The following is a 19,141-nucleotide window of genomic DNA, read 5'->3' on the forward strand; positions in this document are numbered from 1 at the left end:
CCACAGGGCAGTGGTTCTCAACCTTACCAGACTACTATACCCGTTCCTGGGGTCTGATTTGTCTTAGGTATCCCAAGTTTCACCTCACTTAAAAACCACTTGCTTACAAAATCAAACTTAAATACAGAAGTGTCTCAGCATGCTATTACTGAAAAATTGCTCACTCTCTTATTTTTACTAGAATTATAAAATAAATCAATTAGAATATAAATAAATATTGTGCTTACATTTCAGTATGATATTTATGATATAATGGTATATAGAGCAGTATAAATAAGTAATTGTATGAAATTTTAGTTTGTACTGACTTGGCTAGTGCTTTTTATGTAGCCTGTTGTAAAATTAGGCAAATTGACAAGACCTCTGCACATACATGTAGACCTAGTTGAGAACCACTGCCAGAGGGGAGCTGATAAATCTCTGTTGTTGAAGGTACCAGGTCAGACCTATGCAAGAAGTCACATTGCCAATACTGCATGTTAGCTGCCAATTCTTACTTGTAGTGTGGCCAAGGAATAAACTTCACACACCAGTAAGTCCAGGTAATGGGTATTTTTATCCTCAAGTGTGAATCCATGGGCTCCAGCCTGATGCTTCCCCCCAGAATTGGAAAGTGCCATTATCCATAAGCCCATGCTCAGGGCCCAATTATCTCCACCTGAAAACTGGAGTTACTGAGACTACCCTCAAATGCCCAGCACGGGATTCAAGGTGGTGATCAAAGGCTAAGGATGGGAGCTCTTAGGTGTGTCTGGCACCAAGAAAGGACTCAACATCACAGCAACAGCACCAATGACACTGGTTAATCCCAGACTCTGATGCTCATTCCATGGTGAAGCCACCCCAGAAAGTCTTTCTTGGCTTGGTACAGGGAGCTAGTTGTAGCATATTGTTCAGTGTGACCTCCGGGATTGTTTATAGGCAAAGTAAATGCTGATCTATGGTAAATTGAAGCCCAATCTGAGAAGCTAGATCAATGAGAAACCTCAGTACAGACCTTCACCTATATCCATTGGGGAGTAGCTCTTTGCAGAGCTTGATCCTAAGCACCTGCCTCTGCTGACTCATGTGAATCTGGGGATTTTAGAGCCATTGAAGTGTAGTAGAACCCTCAGAGCTGGAATCTTGGCACATGGTCCTTCAGAAGCAAATGGGCATGATCCTTGGCACTTCACTTGTCAACCACAATACTGCTGAAGTCAGACAAAACTACTTTGACAGAGGTCTCTGCTGTTGGTGGTGCTTGACACCCAGAACCAAATTTGGATTGATTCAGTTGAATCAGGGACCCTGGTGTTTCTAATGCCAGTGGCAAAACCACTTTAGCAGGTGGTTCTCCAGAGGTAATTGCAGGTCTCAACTCAGCACTGAACTCCACTGATACGGACAGGAACAGTAACCATGGGACCGTTTATGCTAAAAGAAAAGCAGAAAGTGGATGGTGCAAAGTCTTCAGGTCAACGCAGACATATCTGGAGACCTCTGAGCCATTTATGTTGCACGCATCAGTGTTTCCAAAATGACGTTACCTGACTTCTTGGTATTATCATTGAGCCTAGGAGCTCTAGTCACGGATTGTACAGTACCTAACCTATGCCCCACAGCTCATATGGTTGATCAAGTGGATCTGGGAACACTGATGAACTTCTATTAGGCACAGAAGTAGTTCAACTGTTGGCAGTATGGGATCCTCAACTGATTGCACGGATCTGGGGATCTCAGTGCCTCTTATGGTGGGCACAAAACCACTTCGGTAAGCAGTTCTCCAGATTCAACGGTGACAAGTATCCAGCACCAAACTATAATGACCCAAAATCACAGTAATGAATAGATCACCAGAGTCTGTTTGCTGGATCAATGGCACCAGATTTGCTTTACCATCTAATGACCTTGGGGGCAATTACATGAGGCACTTGTGGTAAAAATGGAGAACTTCCAGACTATCAGCTTTAGTCGGTTAGACATGAAATGCCTCCTCGATCTGGGGGTGTGAGATGGCTCATACTTTCATGGGTCCAGACAATGCCCAGGCCATATGGGCCTCTTAAGAAAAGCTGACTGACCTGACTACAAATACAAATAGCCCTTAAAGGACAGAAGAAATAAACGGGTGAAGCAGTATTAAGCAGGATCTGAGCTCACTGTGCCTTAGAAGAAACTGAAGGGCAGGTGAGATCACTCCCCCCTTTTATATCCTCTGAACCTTCAGTGAAGGAGGGATGAGTGGCTCCAAGAGAATTGCTCACTAGATGGTTCTAGAAGCTCATGGTGTAAGCACCTTGATTCCACAAATGCAGGTGACACTTGGAAAACTACTGTTACTTTATGATCTGCAAGCACAAGAACATCCTTTGACTGATTCATCTTTTAAACTGTCAAACACCAGTATCTATGGCACCACCTCATACTACATGGTTGCCAAGAATGCTCAACTTCTAATTAGGGCCAGCTCTAACTTTTTTGCAGCCCCAAGCAAAAAAAACCAAAAATGCGTCACCCTGCCGAACCAAAAAAACAACGCCGCTTCCCTGCCGAACCAAAACCGACACACACACCCCGGAGCACCGCCTCACCAAAACAAAAAGAAAAATCAACCTCCCTACCCTCCCAAGTGCCGCCCCACCGAACCAAAATCCCCCCCCCCACACCCAAAAAACCTGAGTGCCGCCCCGCTGAACCAAAATTGGCCACCCCTTATAAGGTGCCGCCCCAAGCACCTGCTTGGTCAGTTGGTGCCTGGAGCCAGCCCTGCTTCTAATGACTCCACCGGGAGAGAAGGGAGCTGCTCAACATCCTGAAGGAGGTGGCCCTCCATTGATTAACATGCTTGTACTGTGTTGACAATCATCCCATTAAGAGTGTTCTATTAGCCAAAAAGTACACACATTAACCTCTTCACCAAGTAGGCTCTATGTTTTTAGACAAACAGAAACCTAGAAATAGATAAATACTTTACAACCCAAACACCTTTTGTGTTGAGTTTGAGTAGCTGTATCACATTCTGAAACCACAGTTATAGATAATCATTTCACAAATGCAGATCACAACCGTTTTAGACTACCTATCTGTTTTGGTTTACAATTGCAAGTTTATTTGTTCAAATACACCAGATAAGATGCAAGCACTTCCATGACAAATATACAGAAAAAAAAGATAGGATCAACACAGAATGGTATGTTAACTAAAAAAGGGAAAGCTCTTTAAATGTTATGACAACATACTCCCAACAGGAACTATTTCCATTCTCCAGTTAAGTTAATCATACATGTCAATAAAACAAAGGGTGGTGGGTTGAGCGAGAAGTTAGTTGTGTATTGTCCTTAAAAACAAACTCCAAACTCTAATTAATGCCAGTTAAACACTACAACTAAATTTACAAATAAGCATAAAAGGAGTTGAAAGTGTTAGAATTACCTTTTCTCTTTGAACAGTCCAGAAGAAAACAATTACTACAAATACAGCAGGCAAACTGACTGTTGGACTGATTGTTATAAGATATATAGTGTTGTACTGAATTCAGTCTCAAATTGTGCTAAATGCTCATCCTCAGTATGGCACATTTTGGTCCATGATGGCGGTTTTAGGCAGAGACAGATCCCAATTTCTTAGAGAAATGTGTAAATTATTGTTGCTTTTTTAAAATGCCAAGTGTACTTCCTCCTACAAAGGGCGGTGTGAGGAGATGTTTATAGAAAGTAGTCTGGAGTACGACGGGTAACATGAGGCTCTCCACGACGAGGTGCAGGATCAAATTGAAGGCTGCAGAAAGAAGAACAAATTATTTTTTTGCTGCTACAATTAACTTTTAGTGAATTTTTAAATACAAATACAAAACATTTTCCCCACTGCTAGGCTATAACTTATCCCAACATCTCCACCCAATGTACCATATATGCAAGTCTAGAAGAAAATCCAAATTTTATCATTTTATGGGAGGCACACACTTATCAACTGGCATAGGTGATTACATGAAATAAAGATCATCATTGACTACAGTTTGTTGACGCCCATCTCTAGTCTCACTAAAGGCCCTCTGAGCAGAATTCTCCATCTATTTTCTTATCATAAGCAATCCATTTCTCATTACACAACCTAATGTCAGCAAAACAATGCACCTGCTTTACCTCCTGGATGTAGTAAGGTTCAAAAATACTAGGGCTTAGCTAAATATGCTTCGGAGTAATATTTCACTGCTCTGCAGCTAAGCATCAAAATAAAGAGCTGCACCACTAAGACGTAATTAGCAATTCATGTGTTGTGTAACAACTGCACAAATATGCAGGTTAACATTAAATAATATGTCAAGTTCAGTGTAACATTTTTAAATACTTTTATCCATCATGACTCTCCTGCTCTCCTCTCCCCCTCAGAAAAGATGTCCAAAAAAGAAGGGGTGGTGGTGGTGGTGAATTTAGACGCCTACCTCACTGCCTTTGAGAAGGCTTCAAATTTGACCCAGGTTGATCCTGTGGACCGGCTCCATTGTCTTACGCCCTTACTTGGTCCCAAAGCGATAGAGACTTATAGCCAGATGGATGAGTTGATACTGGAGATTATGAATAGTTCAAAAAGTCTAGACTGCTTAAGTTTGAATTGACACCTGAGGCTCATAAGAAAATGGTTTGGTGTGTGCAAATAAACAAGAGGTGACATACATGGAAGCTGCACTGAAGGGAGAATCTCTCCACAAATGGGGTAAAAGTACAGACATCACTATACTGGAAGGTTTATATGACCTGGTTGGGTTAGAGCAACTCTGAGGTATGTCCCTGTAACAGGGTGCTGGCTTAAGAGGCACTGAACCAGCCCGTTAGCTCAGAACCTGCTAGCATAGCTCCCATCAAGGGGAACTGGCTGGAGCTGGCAGGCTGTGGCTCATTAAAGGAGCCTGAGAGCAATCACCTGTGAGCCTGCTGAGAGGAAGGCCTATTAAGCTAGCAGGAAGGAAGTAGGAGGAGAGGAACAGGAAAGTGAGGGCCTGTTGCTCCCAGCTGCTGTCAGAGCAAGCTGTTCCCTAAGTGTGAGTGTAGTCCGAGCACCAGCACTGGGAGAGAGCTCTCCCAGCGCTGCACGTAAACCACATCCCTTACGGGTATAGCTTGCAGCGCTGGAAGCCGCGCTCCCAGCGCTGCAGCACTGATTACACTGAGGCTTTACAGCGCTGTATCTTGCAGCGCTCAGGGGGGTGTTTTTTCACACCCCTGAGCGCGAAAGTTGCAGCGCTGTAAAGTGCCAGTGTAGCCATGGCCTTGTGTACATTGACAGATGAAAGTAGGCACCTCGTAAATCAAGAGTAGCAGACCAGTTTCCATGGTCCAGAGAGGGAATGAGGGATGCTGGGTGACCATGTGGAACTTTATCTTTTTGAGATAGTTGTTGGTAGAGTGTTATGCTGTGGATGTGGAAGGATTTCTTTCTGGTTCCAGACTGGATGAAACCTGCCTAGGCACTGGTGTCCATAAGCAGAGGAGTGCTTAGACTTAGGCCACACACACACACCACTCTTAATCCCATGCCTAGCAGAGTTGGGTGCAGAGGATTGCCCCCTTTCAGCACTCTGCTTCTTATGCCTCTTCTTCGACACTGGGGACAGTGAATGGTGCCAGGACTCAGGCATGGTAAGAAGCACACTACTTAGTGATGCTGAGGCACCTGGCTCAGATGGATGTCTCAAGGTCTCCATCAGTAGAAACTTTAGCTTGGATTCAAGATCTTAAAATCCCTGCAGATTTGGCAATGCTCTGCAATACAAACTTCCCCAAGCGCGGGTTGCTCATGGGCATAGCCTTATTGCAGGAAATTCAGGACTTGAAGCCTGGTGACAAAGGCATCCCTTGGCACCGGGAATTGAATGAGACCCTCATATGGGATAAAACTTAATCAACTAAACTCTAATAATCTTTTTGTCACTAAACTATTTGGGGTAAAGTTAGAGAACACAGTCCACTAAATTCTTGCAAAAGCAAGGAAAGCAGTTAAAGCAACCGTCTCAGCTGGTACCACTGAGGGGAAAATTTTCTGCTGACTGTGCATGGGGTATGCGCACACCAAGAGTGGAATGCGCATGTGCAATCACTCGAAGAAGGAAGCTGTGTGGAATTCTTCCTAGTCTTCTCTGAAAGTCACAGCATTCCCATTGTTGTCAGCCGTAGCTGTGTAGAACCACGGGGTCCTCTTGGTGCTTACAAACTCCCAAGCCTCTAGTTTCCACTCTCTGGTTCCTTGGTTAACCAATTCTTCTCTTTCACACTCCCTCCAAGCACAATAACTGCAGCTACACTCACTGAAACTCCCGTTTGCCACTCTTGTTCACCTGCCTTCTCTCTTTCAAATCAACCTCACAAACTGTAAACAAAATTAATCCCCAAAGTACAGAAGGGAAACAAAATACAAAAAAAACCCCAACATGGGCAGCACCAAGGACATTGCACAATCTCAGCTTTCTGCAACTTTGGCAGTTAGAAGGAACTGAACGGTGGCTTGGGTCTTCCCCTACTCCTGTTTTTATATCACTGGAACCTCCAGGGGTGGAAGGGATAAGTAATCCTAATGGACACAGCTTTCCAAAAGGTTCCAGAAGCTTATGGCAGAGGTGCAGGGATTCCACAAGTGAGAACATACTGAGGCCACTTGAAGATCAGATGTTAAGATTTCAAAATGAAGCCCTAGGGTATGTAAAACTGATTTTTCTTCTTTTATTATTGATATTTTTCTATTCATCTTACATATATGTTGCTTTTGTAGTCTCTACAGATAGGGATATGAAGGCCAAGTACTCAGACTCTCTGATAGTGGGACTTTCTGAAGGGATCTCCTGTCACTAAGGAAAGGCTGGAGCAATCCTTAGGGAGACTCACTGCCATGTTTCTCAAAGGTCAATACCAACTAAAACTACCCTTGTAATCCCCTTCATCAACTTAGCATCACATGAGAGAATCTTTCAAAACTTCTATTTCCATTTCTGCATCACACTCTTGATTCATTATAGACTCATAGACTTTAAGGTCAGAAGGGACCATTATGATCATCTAGTCCAACCTCCTGCACAACGCAGGCCACAGAATCTCACCCACCCACTCCTATAACAAACCCCTAACCTACGTCTGAGTTACTGAAGTCCTCAAATCATGGTTTGAAGACCTCAAGGTGCTGATAATCCTCCAGCAAGTGACCCGTGCCCCACGCTGCAGAGGAAGGCAAAAAACCTCCAGGGCCTCTGCCAATCTGCCCTGGAGGAAAATTCCTTCCCGACCCCAAATATGGTGATCAGTTAAACCCTGAGCATGTGAGAGTAGCACTATTAGTTCCAAGATCTGCATCTCTACCCTTCCGAAAGAAAAGAGACACTTGAAACATCCAACTAAGTGGGTATTCACCCATGAAAGCTCATGCTCCAATACGTTTGTTAGTCTATAAGGTGCCACAGAACTCTTTGCCGCTTTTACAGATCCAGACTAACACGGCTACCCCTCTGATATTTGAAACAAGGTAAGTTACTCACAAGGAATATTTTAAAGTGTCATCTAGTTCCATGATAGCAGCCTGGTTCCCACAACGATAACAGTAATTGGGTGCACTGAAAATGGTAACCACATTTCGATCATGACACCAGTTGTAACCCTGTAATGTAAAACAATTCAATTCTCAGTTAAAAACCTTAGTACAGATCATAAGAGTGGCTATGGTTGGTCAGACCAAAGGTCCATCTAGCCTAGTGTCCTGTCTTCTGACAGTGGCCAATGCCAGGTGCCCAACAGGGAATGAACATAACAGGTAAATCATCAAGTGATCCATCCCCTGTCAGCCATTCCCAGCTTCTGGCAAACAGAGGCTAGGGACATCATCCTTGCCAATAGCCATTGATGGAGCTATCCTCCATGAATTAATCTAGTTCTTTTTTGAACCCTGTTATAGACTTGGCCTTTCACAACATCCTCTGGCAAAGAGTTCCAGAGGTTGACTGTGCATTGTGTGAAAAAATATTTCCTTTTGTTTGTTTTAAATATGTTGCCTATTAATTTCATTTGGTGACCCCTAGATCGTGTGTTATAAGAAGGAGTAAACAACACTTCCTTATTTACTATCTCCACATCAGTCATAATTTTATAGACTTCAACCATATGCCCCCTTAATTGGATCTTTTCTGCTGAAAAGTCCCAGTCTTATTAATCTCTCCTCATACAGAAGCTGTTCCATAACTTTAATCATTTTTGCTGCCCTTTTCTGAACCTTGTCCAATTCCAAAATATCTTTTTTGAGATGGAATGACTACATCTGCACGCAGTATTCAAGGTATGGGCGTACCATGGACTTATATAGAGGCAATATAATATTTTTGGTCTTATTATCAATCCCTTTCTTAATGATTCCCAACATTCTGTTTCCTTTTATGATGACCACTGCACATTGAGTGAATGTTTTCAGAGAACTATCCACAAGGACTCCAAGATCTCTTTCTTGAGTGGTAACAGAGAATTTAGACCCATCATTTTATATGAATAGCTGGGATTAGGTTTTCCAGTGTGCATTACTTTGCATTTATCAACACTGAATTTCATCTGCCATTTTGTTGCCCAGTCACCCAGTTTTGAGAGATCCTTTTGCAGCTCTTCGCGGTCTGCCTGGGACTTAACTATCTCTAGTAGTTTTGTATCATCTGCAAATTTTGTCACCTGAGTTTACCCTTATTCCAGATCATTTATGAATATGTTGAATAGGACTGGGCCTAGTACAGACCCCTGGGGACACCACTATTTATCTCTCTCCATTCTGAGAACTGACCATTTATTCCTACCCTTTGTTTATCATCTTTTAACCAGTTACCAAACCATGAGAGGACCTTCCTTCTTATCTCATGACAGCTTACTTTGCTTAAGAGCTTTTGGAGAGGGACCTTGTCAAAGGCATTCTGAAAATTTAAGTACATTATATCCACTGGATCCCCCTTGTCCACATGCTTACTTATCTCCACTCAAAAAATTGTAGTAGACAGGTGAGGCATGATCTCCCTTTACAAAAAATCACATTGACAGTTCCCCAACAAATTATGTTCATCTATGTGGCCAACAAATTTGTTCTTTACTATAGTTTTAACCAATTTGCCTGGTACTGAAGTCTGGCTTACCGGCCTGTAATTGCCAGGATCACTTCTGGAGTCCTTTTAAACAACTGGCATCACATTAGCTATCCTCCAGTCCTTTGGTACAAGTCTGGAAGCTCCTCTTAAAAGCTTAAATGGGTTGTGAGCACTTAATAGGGCAGCCTTCTTTTAAATGTTTCCATTTTGCAATGATCTCAATCTTCAAATACAGTAAAAGCTTTGTTATCTGGCATGCTGGGTGAATGTGTGTGTGGGGGAGGGGGGGTGCCAGTAAGTAAAAAATTATGGTTAACTAAGAGAGAGGGAGTTTGGATGTGAGGGGGCTCAGGAGGTGGTGCAGGGTGCCGGATCCAGGTGGCGTTCACCTCAGGTGGCTCCCCACAAGTGGCAACCTGTCCCTGCTGCTCCTAAGCAGAGTCATGGCTAGGCAGCTCTGTGCACTGCCTCCGCCGATGTGGGGCAAGCACTTGGGGCAGGGGTGTGCGCAGATTCGCCTAGCCACCTGGTCACCTAGGAGCAGCAGGGACAGGTCGCTGCTTGCACGGAGCCATGCAGAGCCAGGTAGGGAGCCTGCTGGCCCCATGCTTCCTGGACTATAAACCGGACTTTCAATGAAGATCAGAAATGTCGGTTTATTTAGCTTTCTGATTGTTAAAGTGCCGGATAACAAAGCTTTTACTGTAATTGTTTCTTCTTAGCAGCTATTTCAAAATGAGAAAAACTCTGTGCAGACATGAAAAACTTTTTAAGCCTTTACATATTAAAGTCACAGAACAAGTTATAAATGACTGATTATTGGTAATTTAAACTATTCATGACTTCCATGTTTATTAGTACCTTTGTTTGCAAATTCCAGAGAACAGTATCCTAGACATACCTAGATGTTTTTAAATAGGAATGTTTAATTTTTTTAAAATCTGAGTATTGACGTTTGAGCTCATCAGCTTACATACTCTACATGTTTTTATGTGCAGCACAAGCTATAAAGGATCTACTTTAACTGAATTAAAAATAAAAATGCTCCATTGACCCACCTGGCAATTTTCCAGTAATTCTATCTATACCAGCTGGATGGTTTAATCCCTGTTGCAACTGACTGCTACATATTACAGGATAGCCTATTTAACACATTAGTAGAGGAAAAGATTGTCAGAATGCAAGCAGACTATACTTTTGTAACCAGTCCTTAGCATGAGCCACCTTTATTCCCTTTGACTAACTCACTTAAAAAAAACAACAAACAAACCATTCTCTTACTAATTCAACTAAAATGCCAAGTGTAGAGTATTACTTTTCAGGCCTATTGCACATTATGAAAAGCCTCTCAGGATTTAGAATGTAAGCCTGTAAACTATGAACAACCTTGCATTTATAAGACATTATGTCTTCTTCAGTATTTGTATCACTTCATCTAGGGTAGGCTATCATAACAAAATACGCTCACCATACCTCCATCACAAGTTGGTGAGCACGGGAGACCAGTGTAAGACCATTGGCATGGTTAAATGTTTCAGAGATATCCTGTCCAAACGTGTAGCCAGCACCACGTGGAGAAATACCCCAGCCTCCGCGATCATCTGGATCTGACCATAAAAGATCACACATTGGGCCCTAACAAGGAAAGCAGAAATTTTAGTTAGAAGAAAAATATTAAGAGGTCTACTCTGAAAGGCATTTTATTTACAACAAACATTTCCAAGCCCTCATTCTCTGAGTATATGCTGAATATTCTATATTTTACACACACACTTTCATGGTATAGTATTTCATAATCTTAAAAAAGGGTACTCACTACTTATATAGTACTGACAATCCCAGATGTTCACAGATCATGAATCAGTCTCCAAATATCATGACATTGGCTTAAATATCATGAGTTTTAACAACATTGAATTTGGAGCTCTTTGTAGTTTTGGTCAGGTTTGAATCTTTTTTTTTTTTTTGGGGGGGGGGGGGGAAGGAGGGCAGGGCAGCACTCACATCAAGTTTTCAAGCTTTCTCCACAACCAGGACTAGAAACTTTTTTCTAAAGTGAAAGCTGAGATTCTCATGTAATCTTGTTAGGAGATGGAGATTTAAGTGAAACATCAAATATCATGAGACTCATGATAAAAATCACGAGAGTTGGCAATACTGTTTATAAACACTCTTTGAGAGCTTGAAACTGAAATGATTCCTCTGCAATTCCTCCCTCTCCCCTTCAATGTGTGTGACCACGGACTGACACTGCAAGCTTGCTCATGAACACTGGCTTAATAGTCTTTTTGAAAATAGGGAATACAGTAACTCCTCACTTAACATTGTAGTTATGTTCCTGAAAAATGCGACTTTAAGTGAAACAATGTTAAGCGACTCTAATTTCCCCATAAGAATTAATGTAAATGAGGGGGTTAGGTTCCAGGGAAATTTTTCTCACCAGAGGAAAAAAAAAGACTACAATATACACACACAAAGTTTTAAACAAACAATTTAATACTGGTACACAATGATGATGATTGTGAAGTTTGGTTGAGGTGGTGGACAGGGCCGGCCTTAGGATTTATGGTGCCCTAAGCGAGATTATTAAACTGGTGCCCCTGTGCCTGATCTGCTCTTAGCAACACAAAAAGACGGTTACTCACCTTTGTAACTGTTGTTCTTCGAGATGTGTTGCTCATATCCATTCCAGTTAGGTGTACGCGCCGCGCGTGCACATTCGTCGGAAAACTTTTACCCTAGCAACTCAGTGGGCCGGCAGGTCGCCCCCTAGAGTGGCGCCACCATGGCGCTCGATATATACCTCTGCCGGCCCACCCGCTCCTCAGTTCCTTCTTGCCGGCTACTCCGACAGTGGGGAAGGAGGGCGGGTGTGGAATGGATATGAGCAACACATCTCGAAGAACAACAGTTACAAAGGTGAGTAACCGTCTTTTCTTCTTCGAGTGATTGCTCATATCCATTCCAGTTAGGTGAATCCCAAGCCTTACGTAGGCGGTGGGGTCGGAGTGAAATGCGGCAAAATGAAAACTGCCGAGTCAGAGGCCACAGCCTCTCTTGACTGTTGAACCAGGGCATACTGCGAAGCAAAGGTATGGACCGAGGACCAATGGAGCTTCGCGACAGATCTCGTGGGTAGGTACACGAGCCAGCAAGGCGGCAGACGAAGCCTGAGCCCTGGTAGAATGCATGGTGATGTGGCTTGGTGAAATATGAGCCAAATCATAACAAGTGGGGATGTCCGCCATCACCCAAGATGAGATCCTCTGAGAGGAAAACAAGCAAGCCCTTCCTTTGGCCCGCTACCGCGACAGAGCCGGGGCACCTTAGGAGATGGGTCTGTCAGCACAATATAAATGCGAGCCCTCCACAGATGCCCAAGGAGTGCAATGGTTATGCCCATTGCGTTGAGCTGTGGGTAACATGAAAGGCCGAAACCCCTTAGGGAGGAGACGTAACAGCTACGAGGAAAGTTGTCGTGCAGGACAGGCATAGCAGAGGGCCAGTCGTGAACGGCTCGACTGAGGGAGACATAAGTCTGGTTAAAACGAGGCTGAGCTCCCAGGTCGGGGCTGGGCGGTGCACCCGAGGGTGCGAGCGCTCCAAGCCCTTGAGGGACCTCGAACCCATAGATCGTGAGAACAGGGAACGGCCACCTTAGCCTGCTGGGAGGTAGAGAGGCTGCTAAGTGTATCCTCAGCAATGATACCGTCAGGCCCTGCCGCTGAAGGCCAGAGGCAGGCCAAATAGAGGGGATCGAGACCTCAGCAGGAGCAAGATCGAGCGTATTGCAGCCGTAGAAGAAACACTTCCACCTGGCCCTGACCGTTGACCAGGTGGAAGGCTGCCCGTCACCCCGACTCAGGTACGCAGCAGCCACACCGTGAGGTAAACCAGCTGCAGGACCGAGCGACAAAGCCCGTTGTCGCCCTGAGTGATGAGGTCTGGGTGGGGTGGAAGGGTAATTAGGTCTGTTACTGACAGGCCGAGCAACATGGTAAATCAGTGCTGCCTGGACCACCCTGGAGTGATCATGACGATACACGCTCTGCCCCTGCGGAGTTTGAGCAGGACCTAGCGGACCAGTGGGAACAGTGGGAAGGCATAATGCAATTGGCCTCTCCACGGCATCAGGAATGCGTCCAAGATCGATCCTGCGGAGAGACCTCGGAAGGAGCAGAACATCTGACATTTCCTGCTCTCGCAGTGAGCGAACAGGTCTGTGTGAGGAAACATCTCAACTTCCGGAAAGCCGAACGCCTCACATGGGGCAGAGTGATCGCTCGTAAGAGCAGAAAGACTTGCTGAGGCAAAGCGTTAAGACGTTCCGAACGCCTGGGAGAAAGGACGTCGCCAGCTCCATCGAATGGGCCATGCAAAAGACCCGGAAATGGATGGCCTCCTGACAAAAAAGGGGGGGGGGCAATGTCCCTCCCCGGATACTCATGAAGCACATGGCCGTTGTGTTGGCCGTAAACACCGAGATACAACGGCCTCACAGCTGCCGCCGGAACCCCTGGCACGCCAGGCGGACTACTCTCATTTTTGGGGCATTGATGTGGAATGCCAGCTCCCAAGAAGACCAAAGGCCTTAAGCCCGGGGGTGACCATGAGCACTCGAGCAGAGAGATGACGCGTCCGTCGTCCGGGCAGTGAGGGCTGGGGCGGATGAAACCGCATCCCTGCCCACATCAGGGAGGGAGGTAGCCACCACTCTAGGGAGTCTATGGTGTTCGAGGGAACGGTGACCACCATGACCATTGGCTCCCTGTCCGGGCGGTACGCCGAGGTGGGCCGGACTTGGCGAGGACGGAGGCGGAACGTGGCGTGTTTGGATACAAACTTGCGGGCAACCATGGACCCAGGAGACTGAGACAAGAACAAGTCGAGGTCGTTGGGAAAGCCCTTCGACCTCCTATGATTGTTGCCATCGCCTAAAACCGCAGGTGTGATAAGCAGGCTCCAGCTGGGTAGGAGACCAGGATAGCCCCTTGGAAGCCCAACCTCTGCGTGGGAACCAGAGTGGATTGCTCTATAGGAACCATCAGGCCTTGGCCTGTGAATAAGACCGTGACGATGTCCACGCACTGAGCGGTTTGTGTCTCAGAGTCTCCTCGGATAAGCGAATCGATGGTAGGCGGCGACTATGGCCGTAAGCCAGGAGAGTGACCGTTGGCTATAAAGCGGAGGTACCTCCTGTGCGGAGGGAAGATGGCGTCACGAAAGTACGCGTCCCTCATATCCAGGGCGGCATAGTAGCCCCCAGGAGGTAAGGATGGAATAATGGTTCCCAGGGATACCATGCAGAACTTCAACCTCATTCTAAACCGGTTGAGTCCGTGCAGGACCAGGAAGGTCTGACCTGTGCCCGCGTGGGGGACTAGGGCATAACGGGAGTAAAACCCCTCGCCCCTTTCGCCCGCCGAAGGGGGACAGGGCTGGAGCAAATTAAAGGTGATACACTGTCCCCAGGTACACCTCGGAAGGTTCGTCTCCGGTCCCAGTGGTAATTACGAGGGACCTTGACCTTGGCTCTTTAGGGGGCCTGACGTTCGTCCGGGACCACCTTGGCCTTGCCGTTAGCCAAAGTTCTGCCTCTGGCTAGGCACAGAATATGGCGGCTGGGGCCAGAAAGGCCTGCGTTTAATCGCCGGCGTATGCATGCTTAGAGAGCGCATTAGGAGCCCATTGACCACCAGGCTTCGCAGCCTGGGGCTGTCCCTGCCACGACGAGGCCTTTACCAACAAAGGGTAAATCCTGAATGGCAAACTGCAGCTCCCGTCGGAGGTTTGAAACCTGAAGCCATGCACCTCATGGCGACGCCCAAGGCCAGAGACCTGGCCGCAGTGTCTGCTGCGTCCAACGAGGCCTGGAGGGACGCTCCGGGAACCTCCTTTCCTCTGTCCTCCGAGACGGCAGCGGACTCCTGGCGGGAGGTCTGAAGGAAAAACTCCTTCACCCCGGTGCTATAAGTATTGCAGCTAAGCAAGGCTTGTTGCTTTGCTACCTAGAACTGTAGGGCCTCACAGAGTACCCTGGCGGCCAAGCAAGCCCATGCGCCAAGCCTCTTTCGGCATTGGGGCGGGCGCCCGCTGGCCATCATGTCAGGATCATGGTCCTGAGCATAGAACCTGAGCATATGGAATGACACAGATGCGTGTGCGGACTGCCACGGAGGTACTAAAGAAGGCACAGGCAGAGTCTCTGACTCACTCGGACCTTGCCCAACTCGGCACCGGGGACCGGCACCGGGAGGCGTACCGGTACCTGGAACGAGATCCAGACCCGCAACCAGAACGGTGCCGGGAGGTCAACCGAGATCTCGAGGCTCGGGGAGAGACTACAGGAGTCAAGGTATCCGCCGCGGCGCCGGGAGTCGGAACGGTGCCGACAGCGGGTCGGCGAACGGAATACCGGGCGGTGCAGCGAGTGTGACCAGTACCGATGAGGAAACAGCATCGGGACTGCCGATGGTGCCGGGCGTGTCGACAGAACCTGGAGTGCCTGCGGGACCGTAATCATGAACGGTGCCGCTCTGCTGTGCTGACAGAGGACGGTCACCTGAAGAGACTGTATCAGGCAGCATCGACTCTGTCATGGCAATGAAATTCCTCGCCGTCGGTAACGTCTCCGGCGTGGAGGGAACAGCAGGCTCAACCACAGCGCATAGTGGGGAGCTGTCAGGCATCGGATTCGACGGCCCTTGTGGGACCGGGGTTGACGGTACCGAGGTTCGGTGCCGGGCGATCCGAGTTAGATAAGCTGGCTGGCTGCGGTGCCGTCGGCACGGAAGCAGCAGGAGCAATAAGCTCAACCACGGCGCGTGCCGGGGAGCCGTCAGGCACCGGATTCGATAGCCCTTGTGGGACCGGAATCGACGGTGCCGACATTGTCGGTACCTCAGAGGCGTCGGTGCTGGGCAATCCGACCGAGACTAGCCCTCTGGCTGCGATGCAGGTTGCACGGAAGCAGGAGCAGGGCTCTCAACCACGGCGCGTGCCGGGGAGCCCTCAGGCCCTGGATCCTAACGGCCCTCGTGGGACCGGGACCGACGGTGCCGACGTCATCGGTGCCGCAGCAGACGTCGGTGCCGGGCGATCCGACTCAGAGGAGCCCTCTGGCTGCGGTGCCGTTGGCACGGAAGCCGCATGAGCAGTAACTCAACCACGGCGCGTGCCGGGGAGCCGTCAGGCACCGGATCCTAACGGCCCTCGTAGGACCGGGATCGGCGGTGCCGACGTCATCGGTGCCACAGCAGGCGACGGTGCCGGGCGATCTGACTCAGACGAGCTCTCTGGCTGCGGTGCCGCTGGCACGGAAGCAGCAGGAGCAGTAGCTCAACCACGGCGCGTGCCGGGGAGCCGTCAGGCACCGGATTCTACGGCCCTTACGGGACCGGGATTGACGGTGCCGATGTCGTCGATGCCTCAGCAGGTGTCGGTGCCGGGCGATCCGACCTAGACGGGCTCACTGGCTGCAGTGCCGCTGGCACGGAAGCAGCAGGAGCAGTAGCTCAACCACGGCGCGTGCCGGGGAGCCGTCAGGCACCGGATTCTACGGCCCTTACGGGACCGGGATTGACGGTGTCGACGTCGTCGATGCCTCAGCAGGTGTTGGTGCCGGGCGATCCGACCTAGACGGGCTCACTGGCTGCAGTGCCGCTGGCACGGAAGCAGCAGGAGCAGGAGCTCAACCACGGCGCGTGCCGGGGAGCCGTCAGGCACCGGATTCCACGGCCCTCGTGGGACCGGGATCGACGGTGCCGACGTCATCGGTGCCGGGTGATCCGTCTTAGATGAGCTCTCTGGCTGCGGTGCCGTTGGCACGGAAGCAGCAGGAGCAGTAAGCTCTACCACGGCGCGTGCCGGGGAGCTGCCAGGCACCGGATTCCGTGGCCCTGGGGGACTGGAAACGACGGTGTCGACGTCATCGGTGCCTCTGCAGGTGTCGGTGCCAGGTAATCCAACTTAGACGAGCTCCCTGGCTGCGATGCAGATGGCACGGAAGCAGCAGGAGCAGGGGGTCTCAACCACGGCGCGTGCCGGGGAGCCATCAGGCACCAGCAGGAATCGTAGGCTCTCTCGACCTCGGAAGAAGGGAGCGGTGCCGAGCCGATATCGGTGCCGGCGACGGCCGGTGCCGAAAGGCCTTGGTAGTATCGGCGGGGTCCGGTGCCAAGGAGGCGCTACTGCCCGCCGCTTGATCATCGCTCGGCGCCCCAGGTGGAGGGGTAAGTGAAAATCCCACACCGTTTTGTTCTCGGCTTAAAAGCCTTGCAAATGGGGCACTTAGCTGTCAAGTGTGATTCCCTGAGGCACTTGAAACAGGAGTCGTGTGGATCCCCCTTCGGCCGCGGCTTCTGGCACGCCGGCCCATTCGAAAAACCGGTGAGCCCCGCATGGGCTCCGGGACCGGGTTCATGGAAGGGGCTACTTCCCGAACCCCGCTAACTAAACTAACCATGTTAGCAAAGAAAACGTATAACTATACAAATATATAAATAAAAGGGTTATAACTGCGTAACTATATACGAGAAATACGAGTAGCTAGGGAAGTGGAGGTCAGCTAAGCCGCGCTCCACTGTTCCAACGACCGACACGGGCGGTAAGAAGGAACTGAGGAGCGGGTGGGCCGGCAGAGGTATATATCGAGCGCCATGGTGGCGCCACTCTAGGGGGCGACCTGCCGGCCCACTGAGTTGCTAGGGTAAAAGTTTTCCGACGAATGTGCACGCGCGGCGCGTACACCTAACTGGAATGGATATGAGCAATCACTCGAAGAAGAACATAAGCTTACAGTATTGGAAAACTTGCCACATTCACGTTATTAAAACCAGTTTAACTTAATGAAGCACACTGTAATGCTGATGGACTAGCACTAAAGAAGCAGCACTATAGAAAAAATTCTGATATGACAGAATGATGCAAATAATATATTTTTTTAATTTATCAAAATTTTATTGGAAATTTATATGAAAAGGTATTGAAACAAAGATTTGTTTTTAATTAAAGCAATCTTTCTGGCTTTTTTGGCTGCAAAATCAGTAATAATGTCATCGTATGACAAAGACAAAGTCGTGTCTTGTTCGATTGCAAGAATAGCAAGACCAGTTAAGCGTTCCTGACTCATGGTAGAGTGGAGATAGTTTTTAATGAGCTTTAGTTTTGAGAAACTCCGTTCTCCTGATGCTACTGTTACAGGAATTGTCAGTAGAATACAAGTGGCAATATACACATTAGGATATATGTCAACAAGTTTGCGGGTATGAATAAACTGTACAATGTCCATCACCGATTTTGCATGTGGCAACATTGATGACAGTGTACTCAATTCTTCGTACAGTTCAAGTCCATTTAAATCAAAACTATCACCGTGCTTCAGGAGGCTCTCTAGGTTCTTGCACTTTGTCATTAGTTGCTCTTGTTTTCCTATTTCGTTGAATTTAGTTGTGTCATACAAAAATCCAAACAGTTAATGGTGTACTTGCAAGGTATTAAACCTTTCATCAACAGCAGATACTGCTTTATCCATCACAACATTAAAAAATTCAACCTCAAATTTATTTTCTGGATCGTCTATGGGAATGATTTGCTGTACAGATTCTTCACAAATAAGTGTCCCTGGCCTTTTAAACTCATATTAACTATGTATTTACTTTATGAAAGTTGGAGAAAACATTGTGAAAACGTAAAACATTGGCTGCCCAACTTCTGGGCTGGCAAAAGTTATACTGACTCACAGGGAAAAAAAAAAGCAGGAGAATCTTAGTACAACATATGGTCACTTTATACCAGGGGTCGGCAACCTTTCAGAAGTGGTGTGCCAAGTTCACTGTAATTTAAGATTTCTCGTGCCAGTAATACATTTTAATGTTTGTAGAAGTGTCACGGAGTCACCGGGCGATGCTCTGGAACTGCTCCCCACAAAGCCAGTCAGGACTTTGGGGAGCCTCCTGTCCCTTGGAGCAGACTTGTTCAGGGCAAGAAGCTCACACGTCTTCACCTCCTGGGTCTCTCCTTGGAGCATTCAGCATCCTCTGCCCCTCCGTGCGCTTCCCACAGCGA

The 19,141-nt window shown here is 47.7% G+C and overlaps 1 protein-coding gene across 1 annotated transcript in view; it reads right to left on the minus strand.

The window, feature by feature from the left end:
- Positions 1-3,068: 3,068 nt before the first annotated feature.
- PPP2CB (protein phosphatase 2 catalytic subunit beta) overlaps positions 3,069-19,141 on the minus strand; it is a 35,140-nt gene continuing 19,067 nt past the window's right edge. The window contains exons 5-7 of the mRNA XM_050945059.1: positions 10,550-10,711; positions 7,502-7,620; positions 3,069-3,759 (exon numbers count right to left, since the gene is read on the minus strand). Of these exons, the coding sequence (XP_050801016.1) occupies positions 3,687-3,759; positions 7,502-7,620; positions 10,550-10,711 (354 nt within the window). The 3' untranslated portion in view covers positions 3,069-3,686. The remainder of the gene's footprint in view (positions 3,760-7,501; positions 7,621-10,549; positions 10,712-19,141) is intronic.

Source organism: Gopherus flavomarginatus, chromosome 3 (assembly GCF_025201925.1).
Source record: "Gopherus flavomarginatus isolate rGopFla2 chromosome 3, rGopFla2.mat.asm, whole genome shotgun sequence".
In the NCBI taxonomy this organism is placed as follows: Eukaryota; Metazoa; Chordata; order Testudines; family Testudinidae; genus Gopherus; species Gopherus flavomarginatus.